This window comes from Cydia splendana, chromosome 7 (genome assembly GCF_910591565.1).
Source record: "Cydia splendana chromosome 7, ilCydSple1.2, whole genome shotgun sequence".
NCBI classification, from domain to species: Eukaryota; Metazoa; Arthropoda; class Insecta; order Lepidoptera; family Tortricidae; genus Cydia; species Cydia splendana.
In genome coordinates this window covers 10,215,843-10,242,852 of record NC_085966.1, presented here as the reverse complement: position 1 = coordinate 10,242,852, position 27,010 = coordinate 10,215,843, and the positions used below count along the sequence as shown (strand labels likewise).

At 38.7% G+C, this 27,010-nt stretch overlaps 1 protein-coding gene and 1 long non-coding RNA gene across 5 annotated transcripts in view; one reads left to right on the top strand and one right to left on the bottom strand.

Annotated features, from left to right (window-relative positions):
* LOC134792135 (uncharacterized) overlaps positions 1-27,010 on the bottom strand; it is a 688,366-nt gene that overhangs the window by 457,255 nt on the left and 204,101 nt on the right. The window lies entirely within an intron of this gene.
* The window catches only part of LOC134792122 (protein roadkill), a 64,374-nt gene that overhangs the window by 24,861 nt on the left and 12,503 nt on the right, over positions 1-27,010 (top strand). Inside the window, exons 1-3 of one of the 4 annotated variants that reach the window (XM_063763324.1) lie at positions 3,408-3,792; positions 15,510-15,545; positions 23,963-24,134. In XM_063763324.1, the coding sequence (XP_063619394.1) occupies positions 3,779-3,792; positions 15,510-15,545; positions 23,963-24,134 (222 nt within the window). In that variant the 5' untranslated portion in view covers positions 3,408-3,778. Of the gene's footprint in view, positions 1-3,407; positions 3,793-15,509; positions 15,546-23,962; positions 24,135-27,010 lie in introns of those variants that run through there. The other 3 variants (XM_063763328.1, XM_063763325.1, XM_063763326.1) reach the window with 3 other exon arrangements.

The following is a 27,010-nucleotide window of genomic DNA, read 5'->3' as shown; positions in this document are numbered from 1 at the left end:
CAACTCATCCTAGAGATTGTAACCTCGCCTGATGTAAAGAGGCGGTTGCATAAAGTCGATTGTCAGACTCTCACTTAAAGACGGACGTTGCTGCAATAACTCTTCTTCGCGCACTTAAGAAACTTCAGACTTACAAACTAAAATTCCGATACAGCGATATACCTTCTGGCTCGGAAGATATTAAACATGTTAAATCTTACTTGCAGCGGGACGGGATTCCTGAATAACATTTAGTGCTCTATTAATCTTAGAGATGTCAGTTGTTTATGATTCACCCTCGGTCGTTTAAGTGCGAATTTACATATTTTACAAAATTATGTAAACTTGACGAGCGGAAAATTCTGAGTGAATTATTTTGAATTGTTATTTAGTCAGAACCGCAAAAATACACGCGGTTAAATCTCATTCGTCCCGAGTCACCATAATGGCTATGACCGATGACCGTATGGGTGTATTATTTTAATATTGTTGTGATAAAATTCGCGCGGATAGTTGTGCTGACCCTACTACCCTCCCAAGTTTAAAAAAGTATTTTTATTTTTTCATTCATATTTAGGACCTCATATACAGTCAGACTGTTGGTCCAATCGTTTCATATTCATATCAATTAAAAAATTAGGGACAGAGGTGCAGAGGGTTCGCGGGGGCCTACGCCCCACTGCCCTTGCCGCTGCGACCTGGGTCACATGCGCTTGTGACGCCCGCCGCGCCCTAAATGTACCACAATAAACTCTTTGTACTATATAGTAGATACTTGTGTGTTCACGCGAAGATGTCCGATAAAACGACCAAGTGCTTGTTATTTATAATGGTTTTAACGCTTTAATTGCTGTTAAATCATGAACAAGAAAAGTATTTTAAAACAATAAACAATGCTTCGAAAAAAGACCAAATCACATACTTTCTGTAAGTTTTTAAATTAAAGTATGACGTCATGCGAGGAAATAATCAAATTAAATTTGATGTGATCTTATGACGTATTTGAATTGAATTAAAACTAAATTTAATCGAGTTAAGGCTTAACTGGCTGTCGCTTAATGGAGGTTTCCCAGATAATGTTTTCCGTTTTTTTACCTATATGCGACTCGTATTCTACTGAATAGGTACGAGAAACTCCTTAGGGGGTAGGAAAAGCCCGTTGAAGGCTAACTCAAAATACTAGAACATAGGGACCTTCGCGGTTCTGTGCTGCGGTCTCCTCAAGCTCCTTCCAGCCCAGACCAATTGGTGCATTTTCGGTTAAACTTTAAAGAAGAACAGGCGAATTCGAACGTACGCTGACATCAAGATGACATCTAAACGACGTCATTCAGATATCATTCTGAAGTCAGTGTACGTTCGTTTGACCTGAAAGGATGTTAAAATTAATATTATTTATTATTCATCAACAAAGAGGTTGTATATTTAATTTTCAAATGGGGCAACAATATTTATTTTCTAAGTTTATAAACTATGCACTAAATAGAAAACGTAATCTTAAAAATTGTTTGCATTCTTTCTCTGGTGAATCATATACATAGCTTAATTTGCGAGTTTGGTCTGGATTTATTTTGCGTACAATCAGCGGTCGGGTCGTATGCTTTGTCATTGGACACATATGCATGAGTAATAAGTGCTCTACAATGCGTCCTACTTTTGGAGCGACTGATTTTGACAATGGAAACAAGGATTTCATTAATATATTACATATAATCCACATATATACTACACATTCAACACCTTGCAATGTATTATTAATACATTTTATGTTTACTTGAAAATTGAGTAAATTGACATTAAAACGCGTTTTATTTACCCAGACTACAGTCGTGAAATACTATGATTTCACTGTAATTACATCACGCGGTATTGGTGCGCACATAAATTTTACTGTGCTTACACTAGGATGCCCAGCACAAGAGAAACCAGAATAGATCTAACGTTGTGTCATTCAATGTTCTCGTAAATTACCAGTTAAATCCTGTGCCAAGTCGCGACTCCAGGTACCAAAACCAGGCTTATCTCACTCCAAATTTAATTTGTACCGCTATAAGTAGGTAATTAAATTACATGTGCTACCTTAATTACTAGTTAGGTCTGACTTGTCCCGCAGGAATCGCATACTGCGCAACGGATTCAAAGTTATGAATATTTCAGTTAGGTTAGAATTTGGAATATATACAATAATATAACAAGTAGATACATTTTAGCTCCTTATTTCAATCTACTCATTTTGTTGCCAAATATTTGAAGTATTATATTAACTTTTTATCCAAAACACGTTGATAGTTTTAGTGTAAGTGCATTTGGAGCGCAATAGCGTTTACAGCAAGCAAGAAAATCTTGCTTGATCTGTAGCAAAACGCACAATTCGGCTATATTCTAAAATAGAACAGGCTGGATTCAGCAGATAAAGCGGGAGGACTCCAAGGCCGAAAGGCGTTTTCTTCTCGCGAGGTTAACCCTGAAGGCTCGGACCAAGGTCGACTGCCTGAGACGTCACATAGGGAGACGATCCGATGACTTTGATGTACCCTCGCGGCGCAGCCAATGCACGCGTTATGACTTTGCAACGACTCCGTGGACGATTCGCTTAACTAATGAATAAAGGGCTGCATGTTTACTTATATCGACCCATTGTTTACTAAAAGTTTATGACACCAATTGTACCTAAAGATCTCAAAAGGACTACATAAAGGCCCTCGTTTTTATTTGCTTTTGCTTACTATATGATATTATGTTTAAAAAGCCTTTGCTGCACATGCGAATGACATTATTGTTTGTTTACTTATTGAGATCTTTGCGTATTGCTATGTTCATGTATTGTACCTATGTTTATTTTGCAAACATACCTGCTTCAAACCTATATGTGTAATATGTATTGTGTAGTGTTTACTGTCCACATATTAGATGCGTATGTAAGCCGGCAACCGGCAGCAGCGTGGTAAGCGGGTTTCGACGAGTGGGGTGGCTCAAGGCTCTGCACGGGGGCAACAACTTCTCCCTTCGTGCACTGAACCAACCTGCAACTGAACGCGAAGCGCGGTGTCGAATCGAAAATTATATTCAATTATACTACATACTTGAATTGTGACAATAAGTTATCGACTTCGCTTTGTCACCATCTCATAGAGGCATAATGACATTACCTGTATATATTAATATTATAACCACTTAATTTAGCTCAAAACTTAGATCAAAAACATCTAGACGTTTACATAGAGTCGTAATATTATTCATAGAGTCTATTTTTATCGGAAAGTCTGGATGATTTTGATCTTTCTAAATCCCCAATAAATTAGACGAAAATGGGGTCAAGAGCGTTTGGTAGTAAAACAGTAATGGTTTGTTGATCATAAACTTTCGAAACGCTCTACAAGGAGAATTGACGACTGTCGCTTTACATTATCTTCCTATAAACGCGGGTGACGAAATTATGAAAATCGGTGACAATGAAGATGGGAACGGAAAAAGGGTCGGTGTTGCGCAGCTGTCCCGCGGGCGCCGGTCGTCGGGTGCTCCGCCCTCGCTAGAGCGCCTCCACTCTCCGCGCCAGCGGAGTCGCCTCCCCAGCCGCTCGCAACCGCCAGTCGCCCGTCAGTCGTCGAGCTCAACGCACATCTGTCACGCTGTCGCGCGCGACCTCCCAACCATGTGGTGAAGTGTAACTGTCAAACGTGATACAACTCGCGACTATTACATTTTATACTAAATATCTTACGTTTTAAACATTGCCGTGGTGAATTGTGATCTCGAAGTGGTGCCACCGTTTTGGAAAATTGGATTATACGAACGAATAATGGCCTTAGCCAGGTGAGCTATTTTGGTTGGTGGAGTCAACGCGGAACTAGTTTTATTTGACCATGTTCGTCGAAGGACTTCGTCTTTTCGGTTGGCATAACGTTTGATTCTGAACATTTCGCAAATAGGTACGAATACATTATACAAAAGTTTGTGTATGTTCGTTGTTTAGATTTATTGTTTGTTTGAGATGTGTTTATAATTCTGTTATCGTATGAGTACTTTTTGTGAATGATGGTGTGTTGATTTCATTTATAACATTACAATGGGCGAAAGTTAGTGTGCCCCCGCACACGTATTTAACTTTCCTTGTTGTGTAAGCTGAACTAGTGGTAGAGGGAGCAGCATAGAAATCGACTCACTTTTACAAACAATTACCATTATCATCAGTTAACGACTGACGTGATTAACTTTTAATTCGTTTTTAACTTGCCTGACATTACTTAACTTGTTATTATTTTGATACGGCGTTGGTAGACGCTTATCTCTCCCCTGACATTCGCCCTCGTGTAACGACATCGACGTTTTCTCTTTATTCTTTAGCACCCTCGTTCGTCAAGGTAGGTAACCCTAAATAGTTTACCCCACTGTTACTTCGCCCACTTACATCTGATGTCGATATTATGTTTACGTTGAATGTTTATTTATTACTCTGAAGTCGTCCTTATCCAGCATATTCACCAATGTGTGAAATTTCTTATTTGTACTTAGTAAATGTTTTTGTCTCAATATCTGATATACCTATTATTAATATTAAACCAAAACATTTTAACGCTCTTGCCTCTTCAAAATTGTATAATAAAAAGTAAGGACTCGCATATATATCACTGAGCAGGTAGCTCCGGCCGGAAAGCGCTCGTGCCCATGAGGCTTTTTTTAAGTTTTGTACCTTTTGCTTAAGGTTATTTCCTTTGTTGTTATTCACAACCTTCTGAATATCAATCTCAATGACGATTTTGAGGAAGCTATTCTTCGTATAAGCTATAGAAACACATTACAAATGCAGTCATGGCTCTATCTCTAAAGGAAAATTTTGCAAGCTTCTTACCCGCGGATGGGGATTCGCCTTCCAGGGGTCGTTAGCCTCACACAACACAACGGAAAGTGCAAGAAATATCGTTAAGTCGCGGGGGCTTCCGGCTCGATGCCCCAACGTCTGCAGTCCTATACATATACCACTAAAGTACTTATTCACCCTAAGACTCGATACAAACGGACGTACATAGTTCGATAGAACTCTTACGGATTGAATGTGTGTAAACAAGAGAAACGCTGCAATTTTATGATCTCTCCGCCATGCAACTCTCGCTAAGATGAGCTCTAGCGACAGCTACTGACTTACACCGCATTCTTTACAGATAATGCTTGTTTCACTTATCGACCTGCAACGCTTTTATTTATTTACTTACCTCATTAATTACTAGTTACGACCAAACGAGCCTACATACTCTCTCAATAATAACAACTGATAAGTGTGAACTCATTTCACTGGAGTCTTCATGTAAATAAGCATTACGGGGCGGCGTCCATTTCTATTGACTGACCCCAAAACCTTGCTACCTCTCTTTATAGAATAAAACTATGAGAGCACCACTATTGGAGCCGTTCCTGTAAGTACTTATACTTACTAACTAGGTTAAGCGAGCAACCCCAAGCGCAGGCGGATTATAAAGCAGCATATTTTACGAGAACATTTCGCAAGAGTATTGAATTTATCTGAGGGCAGTGCGAGTTTACAGAGCAGAGAGATTGCGGCCAGTCCCGCCCGCGTTTTCTGCTCCTGGCCGATCGTTCCCTTTGCTTGACGAGTGGAACGCTGAGGCGAACCAGTGTAACATTCAACAGCAAAACTAAAGAGCGTACTTATACTGGTGAGTCTGATCGTTCCACTCGGTATGCGACTGGAATAACACCCCTGACAGCGGAATGCGATAACTAAACTGGGCTTTGGCGCCGTGGCATTTTGTCTAAGATAACTCCCGGTTAAACTAAACTGTCCTATAACGTTTACTGAAATAATGAAAGGCAAATCGTAAAGAATGTAGTCAATGAATTATAGCATGTTCTGCCACTGGCCATAATCCAAGTTCTAATTGTGTCATGAATGTGCTAATGCTTTCAAATAGTTCAAAGTGGGCACTTTATAATGATTTACCTATCAATATAAGTTGGTTGATGTTTACTTAACATATTTTTAAGTCTCAGTTGTGTTCTTATGTTAATAAAGTAGGTACCCATATCACTGTATTCATAATATTGAGCCCACAGACATGTAAAGCGAAAAAAACAACGTTACCGATGTGTAAGTTTATTTATATCGCGGTTGCGTTTTTATTTTACAAAACGCTTGTCGCGTGTCCAATCGAAATACTCCCACACTCGCTCCGACGAGAGTTCAATATTAACTTGGAAAATAGAACAAGCCGATGCGACCAACGCAGCTTCACCGAATACCACCTTATGCCACTTCCATAAGGTACAGTTTACACTGCATCTATCTCTGAAAACAATTCGAAAGTACTCCGTATAACTTAACGTCCTTAAGATTATACCCAATTGTTCATAACTGCATTGTTATTTGTTAGTGTCAATGCAAGATATCTAACTCGCGCCGAAATGTGCTAGCGTGATTAAGTAATACATGTTTAGTCTCAGCAGTGGCTTTATTATATCGTTTTATATGCCTATTCTTGCAAGGCCAAGGCTATTTAAACTCGTAGCTTCTTGTGTGTTTAAGCCGGCGATACACTACCGGGACTGATTAAATAGTGACGCAAGCGTATTTTTCATGGCGGTCGGTTATCACACATTATCTGAAACGTGCGTACCTACATAGCTAATTATCGTTATTCGTCAATCGCTATAAGCTTCTCAAATAACCATTTGCGCATTGAATTGTCGCATAACGTATGTACCTAGGTATTTGCGAAAATAGGTAGGAACCCAGGAACTTACCCAGTTTTTGTTAAATAGAGCATTCCACAGAAAATGGTCATTTTAAGTGCAACAAAAAATTGTCCAATAAATATTTCTTTAATGTATTCTTAAGACACTAAAGTTATCTCTTTTGAATATTATTTTGGTAAAAAAACTAGCTAACAGAACATTTTCACATATAAAAACAAGTCCCGTTATTGTTGCTACCACTCTACCTATTGTTGGTAATATTGAAGAAGAATTTGCTGCATTAGCATCCAACTTAGTACCGGCTACAACAATTTCCATCATATCTGCATTTCATCCTTGGGAAGCTGTAAAAGCTATACCAGGAATATCGAAATTTCATGATATATTTGTCAATGACAGTGAAATAGAATGTAAAATACACGCTTTGGGTGTAGACAATATTAAGTTTTTTAGTTTAAAGTAGATATAACTTTGTTTTCAAAAACTAAATTTCGTACTAAGTCCCGTACAAACATTTTTGTCCCGTACAAACCGTTAAGTTTAAATTTTTTTGTTGTTATTAAATAAATATTTCATCACATCTTTTTCATGTCATTTAACATGTATGTATGTGTATTTTTATTTATCGATCAAATACTCCAATTATGCTACAACTAATGCAAGATTGAATAAAACTGGAAACACGGTGGACTGAGTATGTCCCGTACAAACGCTATTATTTTTTGGATTTACTCAGGAATGTGTTACTGTTTAGATTGTTTAGAAGAATAAATAATTGTTTAGTATACATCCCTGATTCCTATATTCATATTTGTTGCTAGTTGTGTAGGATAACATTTGGATTCCTACATATTTTTTATTTTATCTTTAAAAATCCGTACGATTAGTCCCGTACGAACCGTGGAATGCTCCAAATAAAAATCTTTAGGAACAATATTTTGTTTTCCTTGAGCAGCAAAAATGATCTGCACAATGTCATGTTCTATATTACAAATTAAACATGGTGACATAATTGATTCACGGCCAGTAGTCCGTCTTACTAATAAATATAATTATTATTATTCACGTACATAACTCTACGAACGGAAAACACGCTCCTATTTCTTCTCGATGCAAAGCAAAGCTTAGTTCTCTGCTGATCTCGATTATTGTTTCACCAACATCTATGCGTCTTCGTATAGCTCGTAACGCTCGGGGCCCGATTCGGATTTTGACATAGACATCTATTAGATATCTTTTAGACATCACCAAGATACAATAACGATATGTTTAAGATCTAACCTGTCAAATTTGACATTTGCGCGATTCTGGAGATACTCTTGAACGATTTCCACAGGATATGACTTAGAGATCCAATTCACATCTAATATAATATATCTTACTCTATCTAACGTAAAAGTGACATTGGTTGCCCGAATTGCGCTGCAAAAGAGAACTAGTTGATATCTAAACTATAACGTATCTAGAATGGATCTAGTACGTATCGTCTCTTGCGAATATCTTGAAGTTCGAATACGGCAGTCGGTCTCGACACCGTTTAGTCTATTCAGAAAATGCCATGGCTGTTTCGAGACACTTATTGTCATTCGAAAGAACTTCGTCGATGCACAAAGGCCAAGGCGATAGGTAATCAAGCGTTTTGTTGTAAATATGCGAAAACCCACAAAGCAAACCGCTATGTAACAACTAGTGGTATGGTTTTGAAAACGCTAAAGTCCTTCTAGTCTAGACTACGTCATTATATACGTTACGTGGCATCTCGTCAGGGATGTTATTTACAACGCTTACAAAACTTATCGCTGCGTGCCAACCAGTGTAGTGTAATCTTCGTTTAGACGAGCTCTCAGTTAAGACAATAGGTTTAGCAATATTAGTTAGCGGGCGATATAGCGGTCAAATCCTTGTTTTAATGTTGTTCGCAAGGTTTTCTCTACGCAAAGTAAATCTGTACGCCGACACGCTTCTTTAACCATCTAGGAATGTCTTTTGCTAACAATCTAAGCCCTGTTCGTTTTACAAGGTATTTGTTAGAATAAAGCATTTATTAAAAAGCCATTTACGCATATTGCAGCGTACGAATCGAGAGAACGTACGTGACCCGGTCTCGTCAGTTTCACCAGGCACTTTCAGCTTGGTAACGACGGCCAAGCCGCGGCGTTGCGACACTCCACCTCCTTTCCACTGAGGATCGTCGGTGTTAAGCCATCAAAGTAGTCGCTACATGCACCATTCAAAATTACAACAACGTGGCAAACATTAATTTCTATTTTTGGTGATTGGTAATTTTGTAACATTGAAACAATGAATACCTATTTTTAAAATAGTACATCATGCCGTTTTGAAATTAAAAGCTAACAAATCTAACAATGGTTTTCTTTTATTATTTTGGGAGCTTAAGTATACAATTCAATTCATAAGAACTGGCGGAGAGTTAATTGTGGGTAGATATGAACCTCACTATGTATTTTCATAAGACTTTCAACGCCAGCTCTTGATGTCAAATATCGGTGGAAGACCTCATAAACAGACATATAAGGAATAGGAAATTGTTCAATCGATTACAATCAAAGAAAGTATAATTGATTCTACTTCGGGCTCTCAAATAGCTAAATAAATTCAACCTTTTAAAACACCATCCGCGAGGATTATGTACTCTTATGTCATTATGTAATCTATTAGTTTTGTTAGCCTTCATTGTCAATATTGGATTGATAAGTACGTAAAGTTATCCGTGGCCGAGTTATATCGTGGTCGTTACAATAGCGTGAGGCGTTAATTTGCCGAGGGAGCAATTCGGAACGGGGACATTGCGCGTACTCCAACGCTTCGCCGCCGGAGAGCGGTTGACCCATTTTGTGCGTAACACGGTATGGTACGAGGAATCGTTGTTATAGCAGCCGAATCTCGAGGCCTCCACGGCGCTTCGCTGATCTGTGTCAGGGTCCTCCCCCGCGCGGTCCCTACGCCCTTTGCGCGCCCTCTTTACCTCCCGCCGGTAGTCACCGAGGGTCGACTAACTCGTAAAACTCCAGTACTTATACTTCCACCTTCCCTGATCTCATTTAATCATTCAATGTTACCGAGGTTCACTGTACCGCCTATACATATTACTTTTTATAGTCTTGTTGTTTACGGGAAAATTATTACAAACCCACTGTTGCTACTGAACTTGATAGTTTCTATAACCGTAAGTAGATCACCTAGTTAAAAACTATAACAGCATTTTGTAACTTTTTGATTTATTGCTGTTATTATTGTAATACTAAATTTAATGGGTTTTTTTGACTACCGAAACTGGCCCCTACTAGAAAGAAAAGTTGTCCACGCTTAAGGTCAATTCATTCACATTCAGAAGTTACTTTCAAGGGTTTTCATTTAGGTCAATCTAATGGGTGACCGCTTTTATTTCTATTGTTTTTCGTACAGTTTTTTCGGCTTTTGATTTTCATCACGACGCGGGAAAATTTGCTCAATTAGTATGGTTATCCAGTCATCCGAACGGAAACTAACCGATGTGTGAAAGTCGTTGCATTACATCAGTGAAAAGCCATTTCGTAACTTTGGTTTCACGCGGCTAGTCTGGCTGAACAAGCCAAGCCAATACTTCCGCTGCATAATCCGATTTTCACGTAACATTAGAAGGGTGGCGCGGTGGGCGAGCGAAGACCGACCTCCGCTTCGTCACCTTCGCGGCAGCCGGAGCCGGTGGCATTGTCGCCTCGACGCCAATAGGAAGCAACGCGGCCACAGATCGCTATTGGGCTTAAGGCCACTTTCAATGCACCATCTTTTACCTTGTGCCCCTTACCGCGCCGCATGACCCGAAACTGAGCGGCCGTAATGCTAAGACGAACGCACGTGTGGCTTCACGAGTTCACGCCCACCGACGCTAAACGACCAAACTTTAATCAAGCTTCATTCCACATCATTTCAAACACTTAAGCCCACTTTACATGATGGCAAATGAAAACTCTTATCCGTGTCATAATTCCTAATTTGCCATAGCATTCAAGGCACGATTAATAAAGAAGTCAGCGTGCCCCAATTTCTGGAAATCATTTCAAACTATGATTCAACGCGTATGAATAACCTACTGTATGATCGGTCCCTGATAAACAATGATTAACGCATTGTTAAGATTTTGGAAAGTAGAACGGGGGCGTCAAATCCAAGGTCGCGGACGTACATAGCTGAACAAATCCTAAAATTTAACTTCAAATATTGAATAAATAAACAACCTCGTAAATGACATATGTTTTGCTTCATCCGACTACAGCCTGCAAAGTTAAATCAATATCAGACCTTTGTCTTACAAAGTAGGTTCACGCTGGCAAAAATACAGTCTTAGAAAATTGGATAATGATGTCATAGGTAAAACAAAAAATATATATAATTGCAATAATTGCATGTTTCAATACATACATTATTAGAGTTGGATTAGTACATTACAATATATTAACACAGTTCGCATGCGAAGACCGAAAGTGTTCGTTCGCCTCGTTGTGTGCGGCCTCAACCGAGTTTTGTCGATGCTTTCCCGAGCGGCGAACCGGGTCGCGTGCTCGATGTCGCTGCTTGCTCCGCTGCTGCGCTTGCGTCGTTAGGCTTGCTACACACTTAGCGACACATTTGACGACGCACTAGCCCTCTATTAACAAACTTTTATTAGGTCGACCTGTATGTAACTATGTAATGGAATATAAGGTAACTAATTTAACCCTCTTCCAAGGACCGTAGCGTCATGAAAATTGGCAGCTGTATGTAGTTCTGATGACAATACAATAAAATGGTACTGTCGAACTGATCTGATGATGGAGACAGGAGGTGGCCATAGGAACTCTCGACCTGTATGTAACTAACTGTAATGGAATCTAAGGTAACTAATTTAACCATCTTCCAAGGATCGTAGCGTCATGAAAATTGGCAGCTGTATGTAGTTCTGATGACAATACAATAATATATTTAATTACACAAACGGGCCGACCCGACCGACCACCGAGAGCGCTGGTTTCAACCGAGAGGACGGGTACAAATTATCGTCTACTTGGGGACCAGTGATTCAAATGTTGAAACCAGCGGATATATCTTCGGACCAGTGTACGGATACTGTGAGTGTTGCATGTCGTGCCGTGGACAATAAACATTAAACTTTAACGGGTAGCTGCAATTTCTTTGTCTACCCCGAACATTTTTATAAACTAATTTCGGGTAGTTTAGTGGTGTTTTATTAATATCTCTGTTGACATTTGTTGGGACGTCAGTCTTTCCGTGACCACAGCTAGTGCAACTCAGCTGAGACGTCGTGGTAGACCCGTTTGTGTAATTAGATATGTGTACAAAACGCGAGAGTTTAAAGTGTTATAATACAATAATATGGTACTGTCGAACTGATCTGATGATGGAGACAGGAGGTGGCCATAGGAACTCTGTGATGAAACAACGCAACCTAATTGTGTTAGGGGTTTTTAGAATTGTCTCGATGAGTATTAGTTGTCTGTCGTAAGAAAAGTACAGTCAGCGATAAAAGCTTGTACCAAAAATGAAATTTTTGCCAAAAACTGATTTAATTAACAAGCTTTTATTAGGTCGACCTGCATGTATGTAACTATGTAATGGAATCTAAGGTAACTAATTTAACCATCTTCCAAGGATCGTAGCGTCATGAAAATTGGCAGCTGTATGTAGTTCTGATGACAATACAATAATATGGTACTGTCGAACTGATCTGATGATGGAGACAGGAGGTGGCCATAGGAACTCTCGGCCTGTATGTAACTAACTATGTAATGGAATCTAAGGTAACTAATTTAACCATCTTCCAAGGATCGTAGAGTCATGAAAATTGGCAGCTGTATGTAGTTCTGATGACAATACAATAATATGGTACTGTCGAACTGATCTGATGATGGAGACAGAAAGTGGCCATAGGAACTCTGTGATGAAACAACGCAACCTAATTGTATTAGGGGTTTTTAGAATTGCCTCGATGAGTATTAGTTGTCTGTCGTAAGAAAAGTACAGTCAGCGATAAAAGCTTGTACCAAAAATGAAATTTTTACCAAAAACTTATTTAAGGCTACTGCCAAACCACTTATTAAGTTCGAATCAATCCATACAGGCGCCGTCAGACATGCACGACATTCGAGAGCACATTAAGATGTACCAGGGTCAGCGGAAAATCTAAATGAAATAACATACACCTACAATAAATCATCATAATTGAGCTTCATGTAGCCTTTGAACAAATTGCATGTAGGTTAAGCTCTCATTGATGTAGTGGATAAAAGCGACCTTAGGCATTGAGTTACAATTACACGATTATTTACCGAGAATTTACGTTTTTAATTCAACAATATCAGAAGGGCACGTTTGTAAGGAAACAGATATTTAAGCGATACGGAACTCAGCAAGCGTTGAAGAATTCAGTCAATAATGCTGGGACAATACTGCATGACAAGTACTACTGTAAATGTAAAATTAAGGACTGTATATAAAGACAAACTACTGCGGTGATAATACTACTACGACAGTAGCACATTAGAATAGTTATTTCTTTTGTCTCGACTGCAAATGGGTATGACCTTTAGACAGTGTGACATAGAATTAAATATAATCGACAGTAACGACCCTCGCCCGTACTCCAGGAAGTAGGGTCATGCAAATTTATATTAGGCTGAAGTCAAGGTGTTGCCAATCGTTTTGGTCCTCTCTAGTTATTCATAGGGTAATAAAACTTGAGGCCGAAATGATTCGGCCTTATTCATTAACGACTGCTGCTAACATTGAGGATCACAAGCAGAAAAAGTATGCGTAGACTAGCGCACATTGAATTTGCAGCAGTTGATATATGTTTGCATATTAATAGTGAAACAATGTGGAACACGTTGCAGGGCCTCGGCGGCACAGTTTCTTGTTTGAGTTGTAAATCAATCTGTCCCAGTTAGATTATCGTTTCCACGGGCTGCTTCGATCGGTGTCTTTGCTTTCGAATAGGCGATTGCTTAATGATAATGTGATGCCGTTTGATGCAGTGTGGTGTAGTGTATCCATAGATCACTTAACTAACGCAGCCTATGAGTTAATCTGATATTGGGTGCTTCGCTCATTTCAATTGCATCTTCGCTTACAATTTAAATATTACAAATATTAACCTAAGTAGGTACTTATTACCTCTTTATTAAAAAAAAATATTCGTATAACATGCACTGAGTATACAATACAGGAGTGTCGAATCCTCCTTTTAAGTTAATAACTTGTATTAGGAGGAATTTGCTCTTTCATGCAAGGTTCCGACTTATGATTACTAAGTTATTATCTAGCATGTTTTACTTACAATAATAAATGGGGGACCGCTAGAAGTCAATAATGGTATTGTACATAATTTATGTGTAATGGTATTGATTTGTTATAATTTGAGTTTGATGTAATTACTTGACCTAACTTACAACTTAAACTATACAGGTTAAGTTAATACAAGAGTATTTCCGTTTCCTCGTATGTTTTTTTTATTTTTAACATGGGCAAAGGGTACCTACAACTGAGTGGTGTAGCTTGCAGCCTAGAATTTAATAAATAAAATAGCATAGCTATACAGTTTCATGTGAGAGTGTTCGTAACCGTTTCATGATGCGGAGTCTGACAGGCAGTATGCCGCGGTCGGTTTCGGTGCGCCCACCTCGCCGTCACGTGCGTTTGGGCCACTATTGCATAATCGTCTCGCAGACGCTGACACTGCTCTTTGTATTTAAAACATGTTAAACAGGGACGGTACTGTATCCAATTCGTATCAGACATGACTAATCGCCCAAATCGTACGTACTAGTCATGCCTGTACTAATTTCCTAATTAAACTTAATTAAGTACCTAATGTAAATCAGTAAGACCTAGCTAGATTGATTTATCGCCCTCGAGAACCCCCATAATATAGAAAATTTCACCGAAATCGTTAGAGCCTTATCCGAGATCCCCGAAATATATACATATACCTACCTATATAAACAAGAATTGCTCGATTAAAGGTATTAAAAATAAGTTGTACAGCCCTAAGTATACATAGATATACACTATATATGATGAATATGATATAACCTATAGATGTTAACGTATAACATGGTTTATATGTATGTGTGTGTGTGTGTGTGTGTGTGTGTGTGTGTGTGTGTGTGTGTGTGTGTGTGTGCGTGTGTGTGTGTGTGTGTGTGTGTGTGTGTGTGTGTGTGTATCTCAGCCAGCGACACACCAGCAGGTGCGTTGTATTTTTTCATGAAATAGTTTTTTGTGCCGAGACACCTTGTTCGTGATGTTAGCCAGATGTTAGTGATTTATGTCAAGCTCTGCTACTTCCGACCTTACTCGAAAGATAACATACGAATTCAAATTTGCTTTGTAGTTAACCTGTTTTGCTTTACAATACGTATTATGTACATCCTATAAGTATTATACTTCCGCGTAAGAAAATATAACTCGTATAGAAGCCAACATATTTTACAATATATAATCTAGCATAAGAAGATATTTTTACACCATTTACTATTCTTACATTCCAACGCTCACATTTATTTGTTGCACAAAAAATGTGTGGGTGTACCATTTTTAACGGGCAAGCGGATCGTATTCAGTTAGTGAATTGGTCCGTCCGTCCTCGGCCTCGCGTTTGCTTCCGCGTAGCAGCTTATCCTCGCTCCGAAGTGCCCATGATACACGAGTAGCTCGCTCCAACCTTGATCCTAGGCCTCCCCGCAACCTTCCCAGCCAGCCGTGTGCCGTCCTTTAATTTGTAGTTACTTATTAACACATTATCAACCTTTTCGTTTCCTTTCTAGGTATAACCAACAAACTGGACGCTCAGCTTGGTTGAAGTACGTAAACGATTTCAGTTATTTTATATTTTAATTACAACGTTATCGCTTGCGAATTGATGTCGAAGCCGGCGGTCACTGCAGCTGCAGCGGTCGTGACGCGAGGTTTCAGCGCTACACTTCAGCAACAACACTAGTATAACTTATCCTCGCTATACGTAACAACTAATCGTAACCAAGGGTCTCAATCGTACTGGTTTTGCCTGATGCGATTCGTCCGGTAAGCAATAACAGCCCAGAACACATCAATTCTTTTATACGCCATGATTTTCAGCGCTACGTCGCTCGATACTGACATTGAGAGCCCCACTTCCTCTATGATTATAAAGTGAAAGATACCAATTTATAACGCGTCACAATGGTATATGCACAACGCCAGGTGTCGCAAACAGCTTTACAACAGATCGACTACACGTCACTGTTTCTGAGTTTTAATTCCGCCGCAGTCACAGTGGGATTTCCGTTTACATTTTTGTCGTATTTAGGTAACGAAATTTACCGAAATTAAATTCTCATCCCTGTTTTAATCGCGATTAATAATTTATTTATCGATTAGCTGTTAAATACGTATTTGTAATTCATTATTGAATTGGCCCTGTGATATAAAGTGGTAAAGCCCTAAAGTGGAAAACAATGGAGAATCCATTTGCACGTTCCATTTTTTGCATTACCGCCTGTGGGTACGATTTTGGATCCATGCCAAGGGTTCAGTGGATCTGGGAGTGATATCCGCCGGTGTCTATTCGAACCCCAGACGATAAGTAGGTACATACACTACAGTCAAACTACGAAAATAATTTGGTTTCCATTTACATGTCTACGTAATAGAGCAGTCTGCAAATGCGCAAAATATATAATTAGAAATAAAGAATATGTATGAACAACAGTATTTACCTACTGGCATATTCTCTGTACCACACATTGATTATTTTATCTCTCAATGTCAAACCGATAAAGACAATATAGTACATATCACATTGTTTTCACCTCACGACTGCCGCATGATTTTTAATAATCAGTTATATTTAACTAAGCGCTTGGTTTATTATTTCCTATTGACAAAAAACCTACCAGATGTGTACGTGATGAGCATATATTTCCTGTTTTCGCTAAATATATAAATTTTCCTATCGTCACCTTGACGCTGATAAATAGTCTCGTTACATTTAACTCCAATGGCATTTTTTCCTACAACGGATGGCCATTGCTTGCATGTCACATTTACAATTGTTCCTCTATTTATACAGTTTTGTACTTCACTTAAACGTTTCCTCGTTCCGTCTTTATCAATTAGCCGTCTATCTCTCTCTTATCGTGATAATTACCGCGTCAACTAAGAATTACTTGTAAATACATTATTTGTATGGGCTTTTATGTACCGATGGAATTAATTACAATAAGTTACACACGTGAATGGTAGATTGTTGTGGTGCGGGTCACCTTGCGCGTCCCCGCGCATCTCGGACGAATAGAGGTGGTTTTATAGTTCCGCGTTCGCTTGCACGCATTCGCGGGCTATGCGAACTAACACGCCGGACACGGACATACCATGCCGAGGCAGAGTAGGCCTATAGTTCGTTTTTTTTAGCATTAGAAAGAACTTGAAAGAAGGTAAGCGATCTTGACATGTCTTTTAATTGAAAGACACTTTTTAAAAATCAGTAACTATTACTTATGAAAGCAGAAGAATATAAATGATCGTTTTAGATTCATAAGTGTTACATATTTGACGTAACTTATTTTTAAAATGTGTTTTTCGATTAAAAGACGCATCAAGATTGTTTACCTTATTTCTAATGCTAAAAAAAACGAACTATAATAGGCTTCTACGTCTGCCTCTATAAATATGATAAGAGATTATAAAACTACATGTGTTTATGACTGAAGCGTTTAAAACTCTTTAATACCAACAGTATGTTAATGAATGTTATGTAGATTCAACTGTAATTTTCAGGCATTTGTTAGTATGTATGTGCAGACGGAGACGTAGACCTTTGGTAGTGTGCAATTGTGAATATCATCACTACACCTTATAAACCCAAGTCCTCCGCCGCGTCTGTCTGTGTATTTGTAATATGTTCGCGATAAATTCAAAAACTACCGAACGGATTTTCATGCGCTTTTCGCCTCTCAATAAAGTGATTCTTGAGGAAAGTTTAGGTGTATAATTTGTTAACCCGTGCGAAGCCGGGGTGGGGCGCTGTTATTGTTAAAATCGTGCAGTCTCTTCTTAAAAATATATATTGACCACGGAATGAAACGTGCCAACCAAACCTTATAAAAATGTAAACGTTCATAAATGTTTATGATGTCTTTTCCGAGGGTAAGCTAAGAGAAATGAGATCGCATTTTGTTACGAGCTGATCCCCAACAGCGTGGGTGTATATCGTTTGCGGCAGGCTGCTCTCTTCTACATAGCTGTTCCTGTCCTTCTCTGTCATTAACATAGCTATTATAGGAGCATAAACTCTCAGCTTTACCTTCCCAACCGTTGTTCCCAACTCGTTTGCATATCTTGCTAAAGGGCGAATCCTGCGTAGTAACCTCCGTACACTGTTTTGTTGAACTTTAGTCTTACCATATAATGGGTCTTTATTACACATTTCAGTATCATATAGTATAAATAATAATTACTTATAATAAAGCTTAAGAGGTCTTATCGATAAAGAGCTATTTATACTGGTCATTTCGGAGTAATTTTTGATTGTTTCGGTGATATTACACAATATTAATATAAACTAAAGTAAGTGTAGGTGTTAAACCTACATAAAATAAACATACTTGAATGGATTTCTGCAAACATGTATAAGTGGATAGTGGATATAAATGACTCGGTAGCATAATGAACAGTGCCCGTCACGCATTTCAAATGAAACAGTTAATATTAGAAGAACGTATCATGGAAGAGACATATGTTCTTTGGTGTTTTAACCTTTTCGCCGCCACGGCAATGAAGTTATAAAGTGTCATCAACGCCGTGTCAAAAATTGCACGTAAACAAACCTGACCAAAACCACGATTTGATTAATGTACTAGTTGACTTTATATCAAGTAAATGGTGGCGAAAGGATTAATTCGCGGGATTGTTTGTTTCTCTTCCATGTAAACGTGGTATTGTTGGCTTTGACATTGAGTGCTTATTGTTACACATAACGAATTTCGAGACGGTGACGATCGCGGCAGCCTTGGCGACTAGCATGTTTGATTATTCTGCACGTCACACCTACAATTTGCGCTGTTATTAACAACATACCTACTCGTGTGGAGAGCTCGCCAAAGCCAAACTGTGCCCGCTTATCAGTACGATACGACGTATTTCTGGCTTCAGGATATTTTGTCATGTACTTAATTTTTCCCCCAATAATACAATCTTTAGAATACACTAGAGAATATTCGGCGTAAAGTAGGTACAGCTGTGTGCAATAAAATAGCAGTCAATGAGGAAATGAAAATTAAGGGAAAATCATAACTTTAGGTCAGTCATATTCGAACTTTTGTTAATATTCTTCTGCATTACCTAACATTAGTTTGAAATTAACTGTAAATATGAGAGGTCAAAAAAAACAAGACGACCGGCTTATTTACTTCAGCTTTACGTCTACATTCTACACCCATCTCATCCATAAAATACGAAACTTTTTTTAAATACTATCTTCCTCGCAGAAGTCGCAGAGTGTACTATTGGTTCATCATTTGAATTTTGTTGTTGATTTTTGACCGACTATTTGCTTTGTTTGCTAGTGTGTTTACGATAAAACCATGAATATCTATAATATAACCTAGAAATTGCTATACCCTAATAATTCTTAGCCCTATAGACATTACTAACTTAATTTACTATTATATTGCACACTACTGTAAGTATATATGTGTTCCTAAAATTGTATTTAGAATCATTCTTCAAGAATGTTTGAATAGAACTAATAAATAAGTAAAGTGAGCCACCTTATAGAAAGTTGTCAATGTTGTCATCATTGCAAAACCAAAGAATTTGTAACGTGATAGCTCAAAGGAGATGCCACCTTCAATAAACTGCAAGTAGTGCAAGTGAAAAAAAAATATATTCCATGTTTAAGTTAATAACAGGTATTTTAATATGATCTACTTAAAGTATTATCCAACTTTTTTAGAATAACAGGTTTTATGTTAATGATAAGTGCAAAATTGTTGTTTTCATGGATCTGATTTAAAATTAGCAAATCACGGTGGTCATTATCATTTGTTTTTGTTTCTAAACAGTCTCATCCACTCGGAGTTGAGGGCCCTAACCGGGTCGTCCGCAGGGCGTCTGAGTCATGCGAGTCGTTGCCGTTAAGAGGGCATTGCTCAGTTGCGCTCCCCTTGGCTCGCCCGCCGCCGCCGCCGCTGCACTCTTTAAAGAACTAACTCACTTCAATGCGGCCAGGACGCTCATTGTTCTACGTCCTTACGAATCGATTGTCATTCGCGGCCGCCATTTTATTATTGATTGCAAATTAATTGCGATGACCATCGTATACGAACCTTTTCAGGCCAAGCACACTATAAAAGCATTAATCTATTGACGACGTGACAAAATACTCATTACATACTCCATCAGGCTAAGCTGTTTCGATGCTACAACTAAAGTGGTTAGAATTTTCTACTTATTCAAACGAATATGTAGTTAGTAGACGCTGAGTGGGTTTAAATTTAGAAGAGGATGGGCGCAGGTCGGATGACATCTATAATAAGATCACGAGAGACCGATGATACGTACCTACCTTCGGCTGAGATTGCCCAAGCATCCACGGGTTGTTGACTTTACCAAACGCACTCTTAGATCAGACGCGACTGAAACAATAATAGTACTGAAAAGACTTCACTAACATAGTGTCTTTAGAATGGTATTTTTATGTATAATTGAATACATGAATCCTTTTGTAGTCGAATTTTTTGATTAGTTAAATTATAGGCATATCAGCACATCACCTACTGTTGTGTGGAACAGTTTATGAGAAAATTGTATATCTTCCTTCACGCATTATAAAAAAATATCATCCATCTTCCGGATCAATCCCTTAAGCTCAGCTCAAAATATAACCTAATTGGAAATAATCGTTTTCGTCACTGGTATCGTTTTCATCCTTTTTTTGCCTCCATCGGGGTGGTCCCGCTAGTGGGTGGTCGACCACAAGAACGGCTACTTTCCTCTTCAATTGATTTTTTATAGTTACAGATTTACGAATTTGTTACAGCAATTTACAAATCATAATAGTCGTTTTATGGTCTTGGTAACCCGCTATTTATTCGTATAACCGCAGTATTGAGATTGAGGGCACCTATTTCCTTGATCAACATCTTGCGCAATATCTTATTTCGCAATCATCGCTGAAAGGCAAACAAGACTTATTCTATTCTAGTACATTCAGATAACCAAGTCCAGATAACATCATTTGAAAACGTTTTGCAGTCAGTCGGGCACAATGGCGCTATCTAGTGTAGCAGGCTAACAAAGCCAAAGATGAGTAGCTATGATATTGTTAATCACATAATCGCCATAGGTGCGGTTAGCCTGAAACGAATGTAGGTCGGGCCGCTCCATTTGCCACAGGGGCAAATTGTTGATCGTCCTCGGAATGCGCGTGCAATATCTTATCTATCTGTGTAATTCGGCGCTGTGCCCCATCCGATATTGTCATCGAGGCAATTCGGGCGGCCTCGCGGGCGTTACGATCTAGTTGCGCGAGGCACCGTAAGCCTCGTTTAACTCTGAGCTCAACACTTTTTTGGGGTTAATGGGCCTCACGAAAGGACTGAACATTTGACAGGTCACGCGTTAGCGATTCCGTGGATTTTTAATTGCGCTTCTGCTCATTTATAATCTAGCAATTTGTAATACACAGCAAAAGTAGTTTATGAAATTTGTAATGCACAAAAATACATCATTCTATTATGTTCTTTATGAAATGCCACTTATATAACAATATACATTAACATTTGCTCTTCAGATCAGCCTTGTTCTGGTTCTGCTTTGTGCATTTGCATTAAGGTACCGGACGAGATTATGTATATGAATAGGTATAACATTTTTGAAATGGTACAGCGAACGCATCAATTTGCAGATCTCGCAATACCGCCGCCGCTCAAGACTCGTCTCTCCATCGGCGCTGTCTGTTTCTGGGTCGCACCGATTAATTCGCTTACCCTACTTTTGTTCACTGCTGTAACACTTTTATATGTTTGACATAATTTTACCGCTCGAACGTGTTACCGAGTAATTGCATTTACTTCATACCTATAATAGTATATCAACTATTTTCGTTAAATACAAGATGCCCAACAGTGCCAACATCGCAATCAAAAAGGCGCCTTGTCAAAAATCTAAAATTGGGTTGGAAAAAATGGCATTATCTCGTAAACCTAGGCCGCATCAGAAAACTTTATACGAGAATTGAGTATCTTAAGTTCTTTGTGGGCACGTTGTGCACACATTAAACGACTATTATTAATATGTAGGTACCTATTATTAATCTCCTCCTTTATGTGTAGTACTCCTTTTCAAATTTACTCATTCTATTGTTAAACCAGTTTTAAATATGTAGTAATTTTAGATGCAATGGACACTAATTATAGTTGTATTTTAAACAATACAATAATCTGCAGTTTTCCTGTTAAATAACATAATTTTTAACGACACCATCCTCAATGTCAGTTTTCAACTGCAATGACGGTTTTTTGACAACTCGCCACTGTCGTGATTAATATAATTATACAGCCACAAATTAATAGTACATATTTTTATTAGAAACTTGTTATCATGGGGCGGTGATGAAAAATTAATATGCCATCCAATATCTACCTAAATTATAAACTTGTTGCAATTCGTTAACCTGTACAGTGTACTCGGTTCAAATAATAAGTTACTCAATTCCTGATAATTTAACCGGTTTATTTTAATGTGACTGATGATAAATAACTTATTAATGTAAATCACATATTGTTTTGCTTCTCATACTTATCAGTAAAACTCAATTTACTTTCATTATAACTGGAATAGGGCAATCAACAGTCATGTAGATAGAAGCTACTTTTGGTGCTTGACAAAGAGTGACCTCTTTGTTAAGATGAATGTAAGACGGTCGCAGGATGTGGTCGCCGGTCGAGGTTCCTAGGAACGCATTGTGCCTCCTCGCATCACATACTGCGGCGACAGTGGTGCGGCCTGCCACCACGAACGGATGCGGCGCTGGTCGCGCGGTGATGAAACTGACACAGATTCTAAAACGCGTATTTGGTAATCGAACCCCAACGTGAAAGTCGCACAGGGCAGACTCGCGTACAATACACGTCCCACTTCATACATATCGCTACATTTTTTGACGACACCAAAACCCAAAAGCTTTTTCTCTGTACAGTCATTGTTAACGCACGTATAGGTACCCGTACCTAAATGTGTTCGCGTCCCAGTTTTGGGGAGCGAGACTCGAACGTTGATTGGCTTATATCAAACGTTGCTACATTTTCGCCTTGCATTCAATTCCATGAGAAGTTGCAGGTATTGCCTTTCGGCCACTAGGTCATTCGCTAACTAATAGTTTATTACCTTTATATTATATCGAACACAAAGGCGATTTAATTTCCTTTGTGTGTAAGCGAGTCGTCGTTTGCGGAAAATGACTTTATTTTGCATCACACAGTGTATTGCTATCTAAGTAATGTTGTATTTAATTTATACTTATAGTACCAGTATTTGCAAACATTTACACCAACATACCTGTAATATAACACACACCATTTACAAATCAAACGAATTTTCCAAACAAATCAATTTTCTAATATACAAAATTACAAAAATCAGCCCTTAAATTCTTAAAATAGCATGTAGCTCGTTATTGGAGGCATAGTATTAAATTCAAATCTCTTAGATACCGTTGCTGTTTGAAATCGTAGACCTAGCAAAATCCTTTATGGCATAGCTAAAAACGCAAAAACACTAACTAGGTATAACTATTACAAGAAACACTAAAAATAACTTACGTTGTCTTCATATTAGTTAATATCTCACTCGTAATAGTGTAGCGCAGTGGTGGGCAAACTTTCTTTATGGGGGGGCAGAAAGTTTAGGAAATTTAAGTGGAGGGCCAGAATTGTAGCCAAAATTTATTTTGATTTGTGATAATCGTGGGCCAATGCCATATAGCCCATATACTAATTATTTCATAGGACCCGCGGCGGGCCGGATAAAATCCATTCGCGGGCCGGAGCTGGCCCGCGGGCCGTACTTTGCCCACCACTGGTGTAGCGGTACACGTTAGCCCATGGGTGCTACGTATTCTATACGTATACGCCCATGTATTGGATATCCTTAGTAGCCAATATGTCCGGAATAATCCTGATTGACATTGAATTTGATTACATAATATCAATAAATAATGTGTTATGTATTGTTGTTGCAGACTCGGCGCGGGCAGCGAGTGCGGCGGTGGAGGGTCGGGCGGCGGCGGCGCGCCCGCTCCGCAGTCGGCGCGCGTGTCCTCGAACGTCGCCGGCGGCATGGCGGTCAGCCGCGTGCCCAGCCCGCTGCACGACGGGAACACGCCCGTCGCCGAGAACTGGTGCTTCACACAGGTAATGTGCACACATTATATACCTATCATAAAACCTATACCGTATTAACATAATGTATTTACAATAGGTGTCGTACCGGTCCCTAAGCTTGTCGCGCGTTCTTAAAAGGCAACTAAAACGTTGTTAAACTAGGTGCATACAAGCCGAGGCCCACAGATGCTACTTGAATCGCAAATATCACTGGCCTTTTTCCTACATTGTTTTATCTTCTTTGAATGTTTCCGAAACTAAATTCCGGTACGTGTTATAATTATTACGTTCCACAGCAAATCCAATTGATATGTCAGTTGGCTTCAGTATTAAATACATTACACGACGATCATACTGTCTGAATACTTATTATCAAATTAAACCGCCCCATTATGGAACCCAGTTCTGAAATCATTGAAAACTTTAGTTTACAAAGCTACAGCGTAGTACAAGACCAAGAGGATTAATAAGCGCTAATTCAGAGTAGATTGGAATAGGGTTCTGGGCTCCCAAGAGTCCAAAGCCCCAAATGCATTAAATATCCAACGCGCATGATTGTACATGAAATGAAATGAAATGAAATCACTTTATTGCCAAAACATGATAGGGTGATGGTAGAAAAAACAATAGTAATACAAAAAATATATAAATTCTATGTTAAGTATGTACTAACTTATTCTAGGTTAAGTACTAACTTATTGTCTACATATAGTAGCAACGTGAACTTCGCGGGTAAAAACAGAAGGCAAACACATTACGTAGATTGTGGCATTTGTGGCCGACCGAACCCTTGTTGATTTTTACGTCAGTCCTGTTGTCCGAAAACCGCACTGCGTTCGATTGTATGCAAATGCATGTATGTTAGCACTTCATCAGCGACACATGCCGTGTATGGACACATTGCGTTGACCATACAAATTAAATGGGTAATTGAATCGATGTCCATATTTTTAATGTTTAACTTTTGATACGTAATAAGTACTTATAACAAGTTATTTATTCAAAGTGAAATACTAGCTTCAACAGCTTACTTTATTTTTCCTAAGTACCTACTCCTTGGAAACTGTGTTGTTTTTTCATTACTAAAGCACAGGTATTAGGATACCTATGCCACTTTGTGTTTTATAACTAACATAAAAGCAAACTCGCTTACCCATTTACAACACATGCAAGGGTAAAGTTAAAACTAATGAAGCACTTATGTCATAAGCAGAGTCAACCTCGAACGACCATCGAAATAGACTCCCGGTGGGCACATCAAGCGGAGTGATCGTAAAACTTGCTCTACACCCAACGCCGTAAACATATACAGGGTGTAATCGTTAAGTGTAGCCAGGCGATAATTCCGTAAATATAACAGATATCAGAAAACTTCAAATTGATATCGAAAGTGCGTTACCCAATGAGTAAAATTACATTAATAACTTTTTTTAAATAAAAGCAGAAGTATCCCAAATATTAACTTCAAACCCTCCCATACATTTAGTACGATGACTCACTCCTCAAAGAACGTCGGTGTCGTAAGATATAAAAAACTGCTTGAGATTCATTATTTGCGATAATAAACTGTAATAAAATAATAAAACTAGGTACCGTTTATGAAATAATAAATCTAACATTTATTTTTTAAGGAAGAAGTACTTACATTTTTTGTTTACAGTGGTTGCTCGAAGTGACGCCCTTCTTGTGCGATACATTGACGGGCCCTCTTAAATGTTTCTAAATGATTAAATGAACATTTTTTGTTTACAGTAGTTGCTCGAAGTGACGCCCTTCTTGTGCGATACATTGACGGGCCCTCTTAAATGTTTCTAAATGATTAAATGAACATTTTTTGTTTACAGTAGTTGCTCGAAGTGACGCCCTTCTTGTGCGATACATTGACGGGCCCTCTTAAATGTTTCTAAATGAACTTTTCTTAAAATTTGCGGTGTAATTAAAAAATAAATGTTAGATTTATTATTTCATAAACGGTAGTTTTATTATTTTATTACAGTTTATTATCGCAAATAATTAATCTCAAGCAGTTTTATCTCTTACGACACCGACGTTCTTTGAGGGGTGAGTCGTCGTAATAAATGTATGGGAGGGTTTGAAGTTAATGTTTGGGATATTTCTGATTTTATTAAAAAAAAGTTATTAATGTAATTTTACTCATTGGGTAACGCACTTTCGATATCAATTTGAAGTTTTCTGATATCTGATATATTTACGGAATTATCGCCTGGCTACACTTAACGATTACACCCTGTATACCCGCACGAAGACGACACGCGGCGATAATATTGTTTGTTGCCCATTATCTTTGAACTTGAAATGTTACCGTACCAACTATGATGTGTAAATCAACAAGGAAATATAATAACACTTCCTCCTTCTCGCAAGTACGTTACGTGTTCAATAATGGAATCGTTATGATGGCGCGCTCACGTTGCGAAAAGACGCTGCGGCTCAACGTGACGATCGACACGAACTTGCAAAATTGAAGTAAACCTTACAATATTACGAAATTTAAGCATTAATAGAGTACTCCAAACGTGATTGCTAATAACTCGTATAACTTTTACGACACGTAAATCAATAAAATGCTTGGGTGGAATAACTGCGGAGGGCTCAAACGTGCCGACAGAGGTATTTACGCAAATGTTTGTTCCGGCACACATTCGAGATGCTCGCGCGTTCGGCGGTTACGTCGCACCTTGCGCGTCACTAATACGTAGGATGGTCTAATTTGATTTTACTGTGTATAGAACTTGCACTCGATGCAGTGAAACCCGTGCAAGGTATATATACCTATGTAGCTCTTTGTAATGTTCGGATCGATGCTTTCAGTTCTCTGGCTAGACGGTGACAGCTCTCGAAACAATTGGGACGACCGTTTACTTCCAACGACATAGTTACCGACC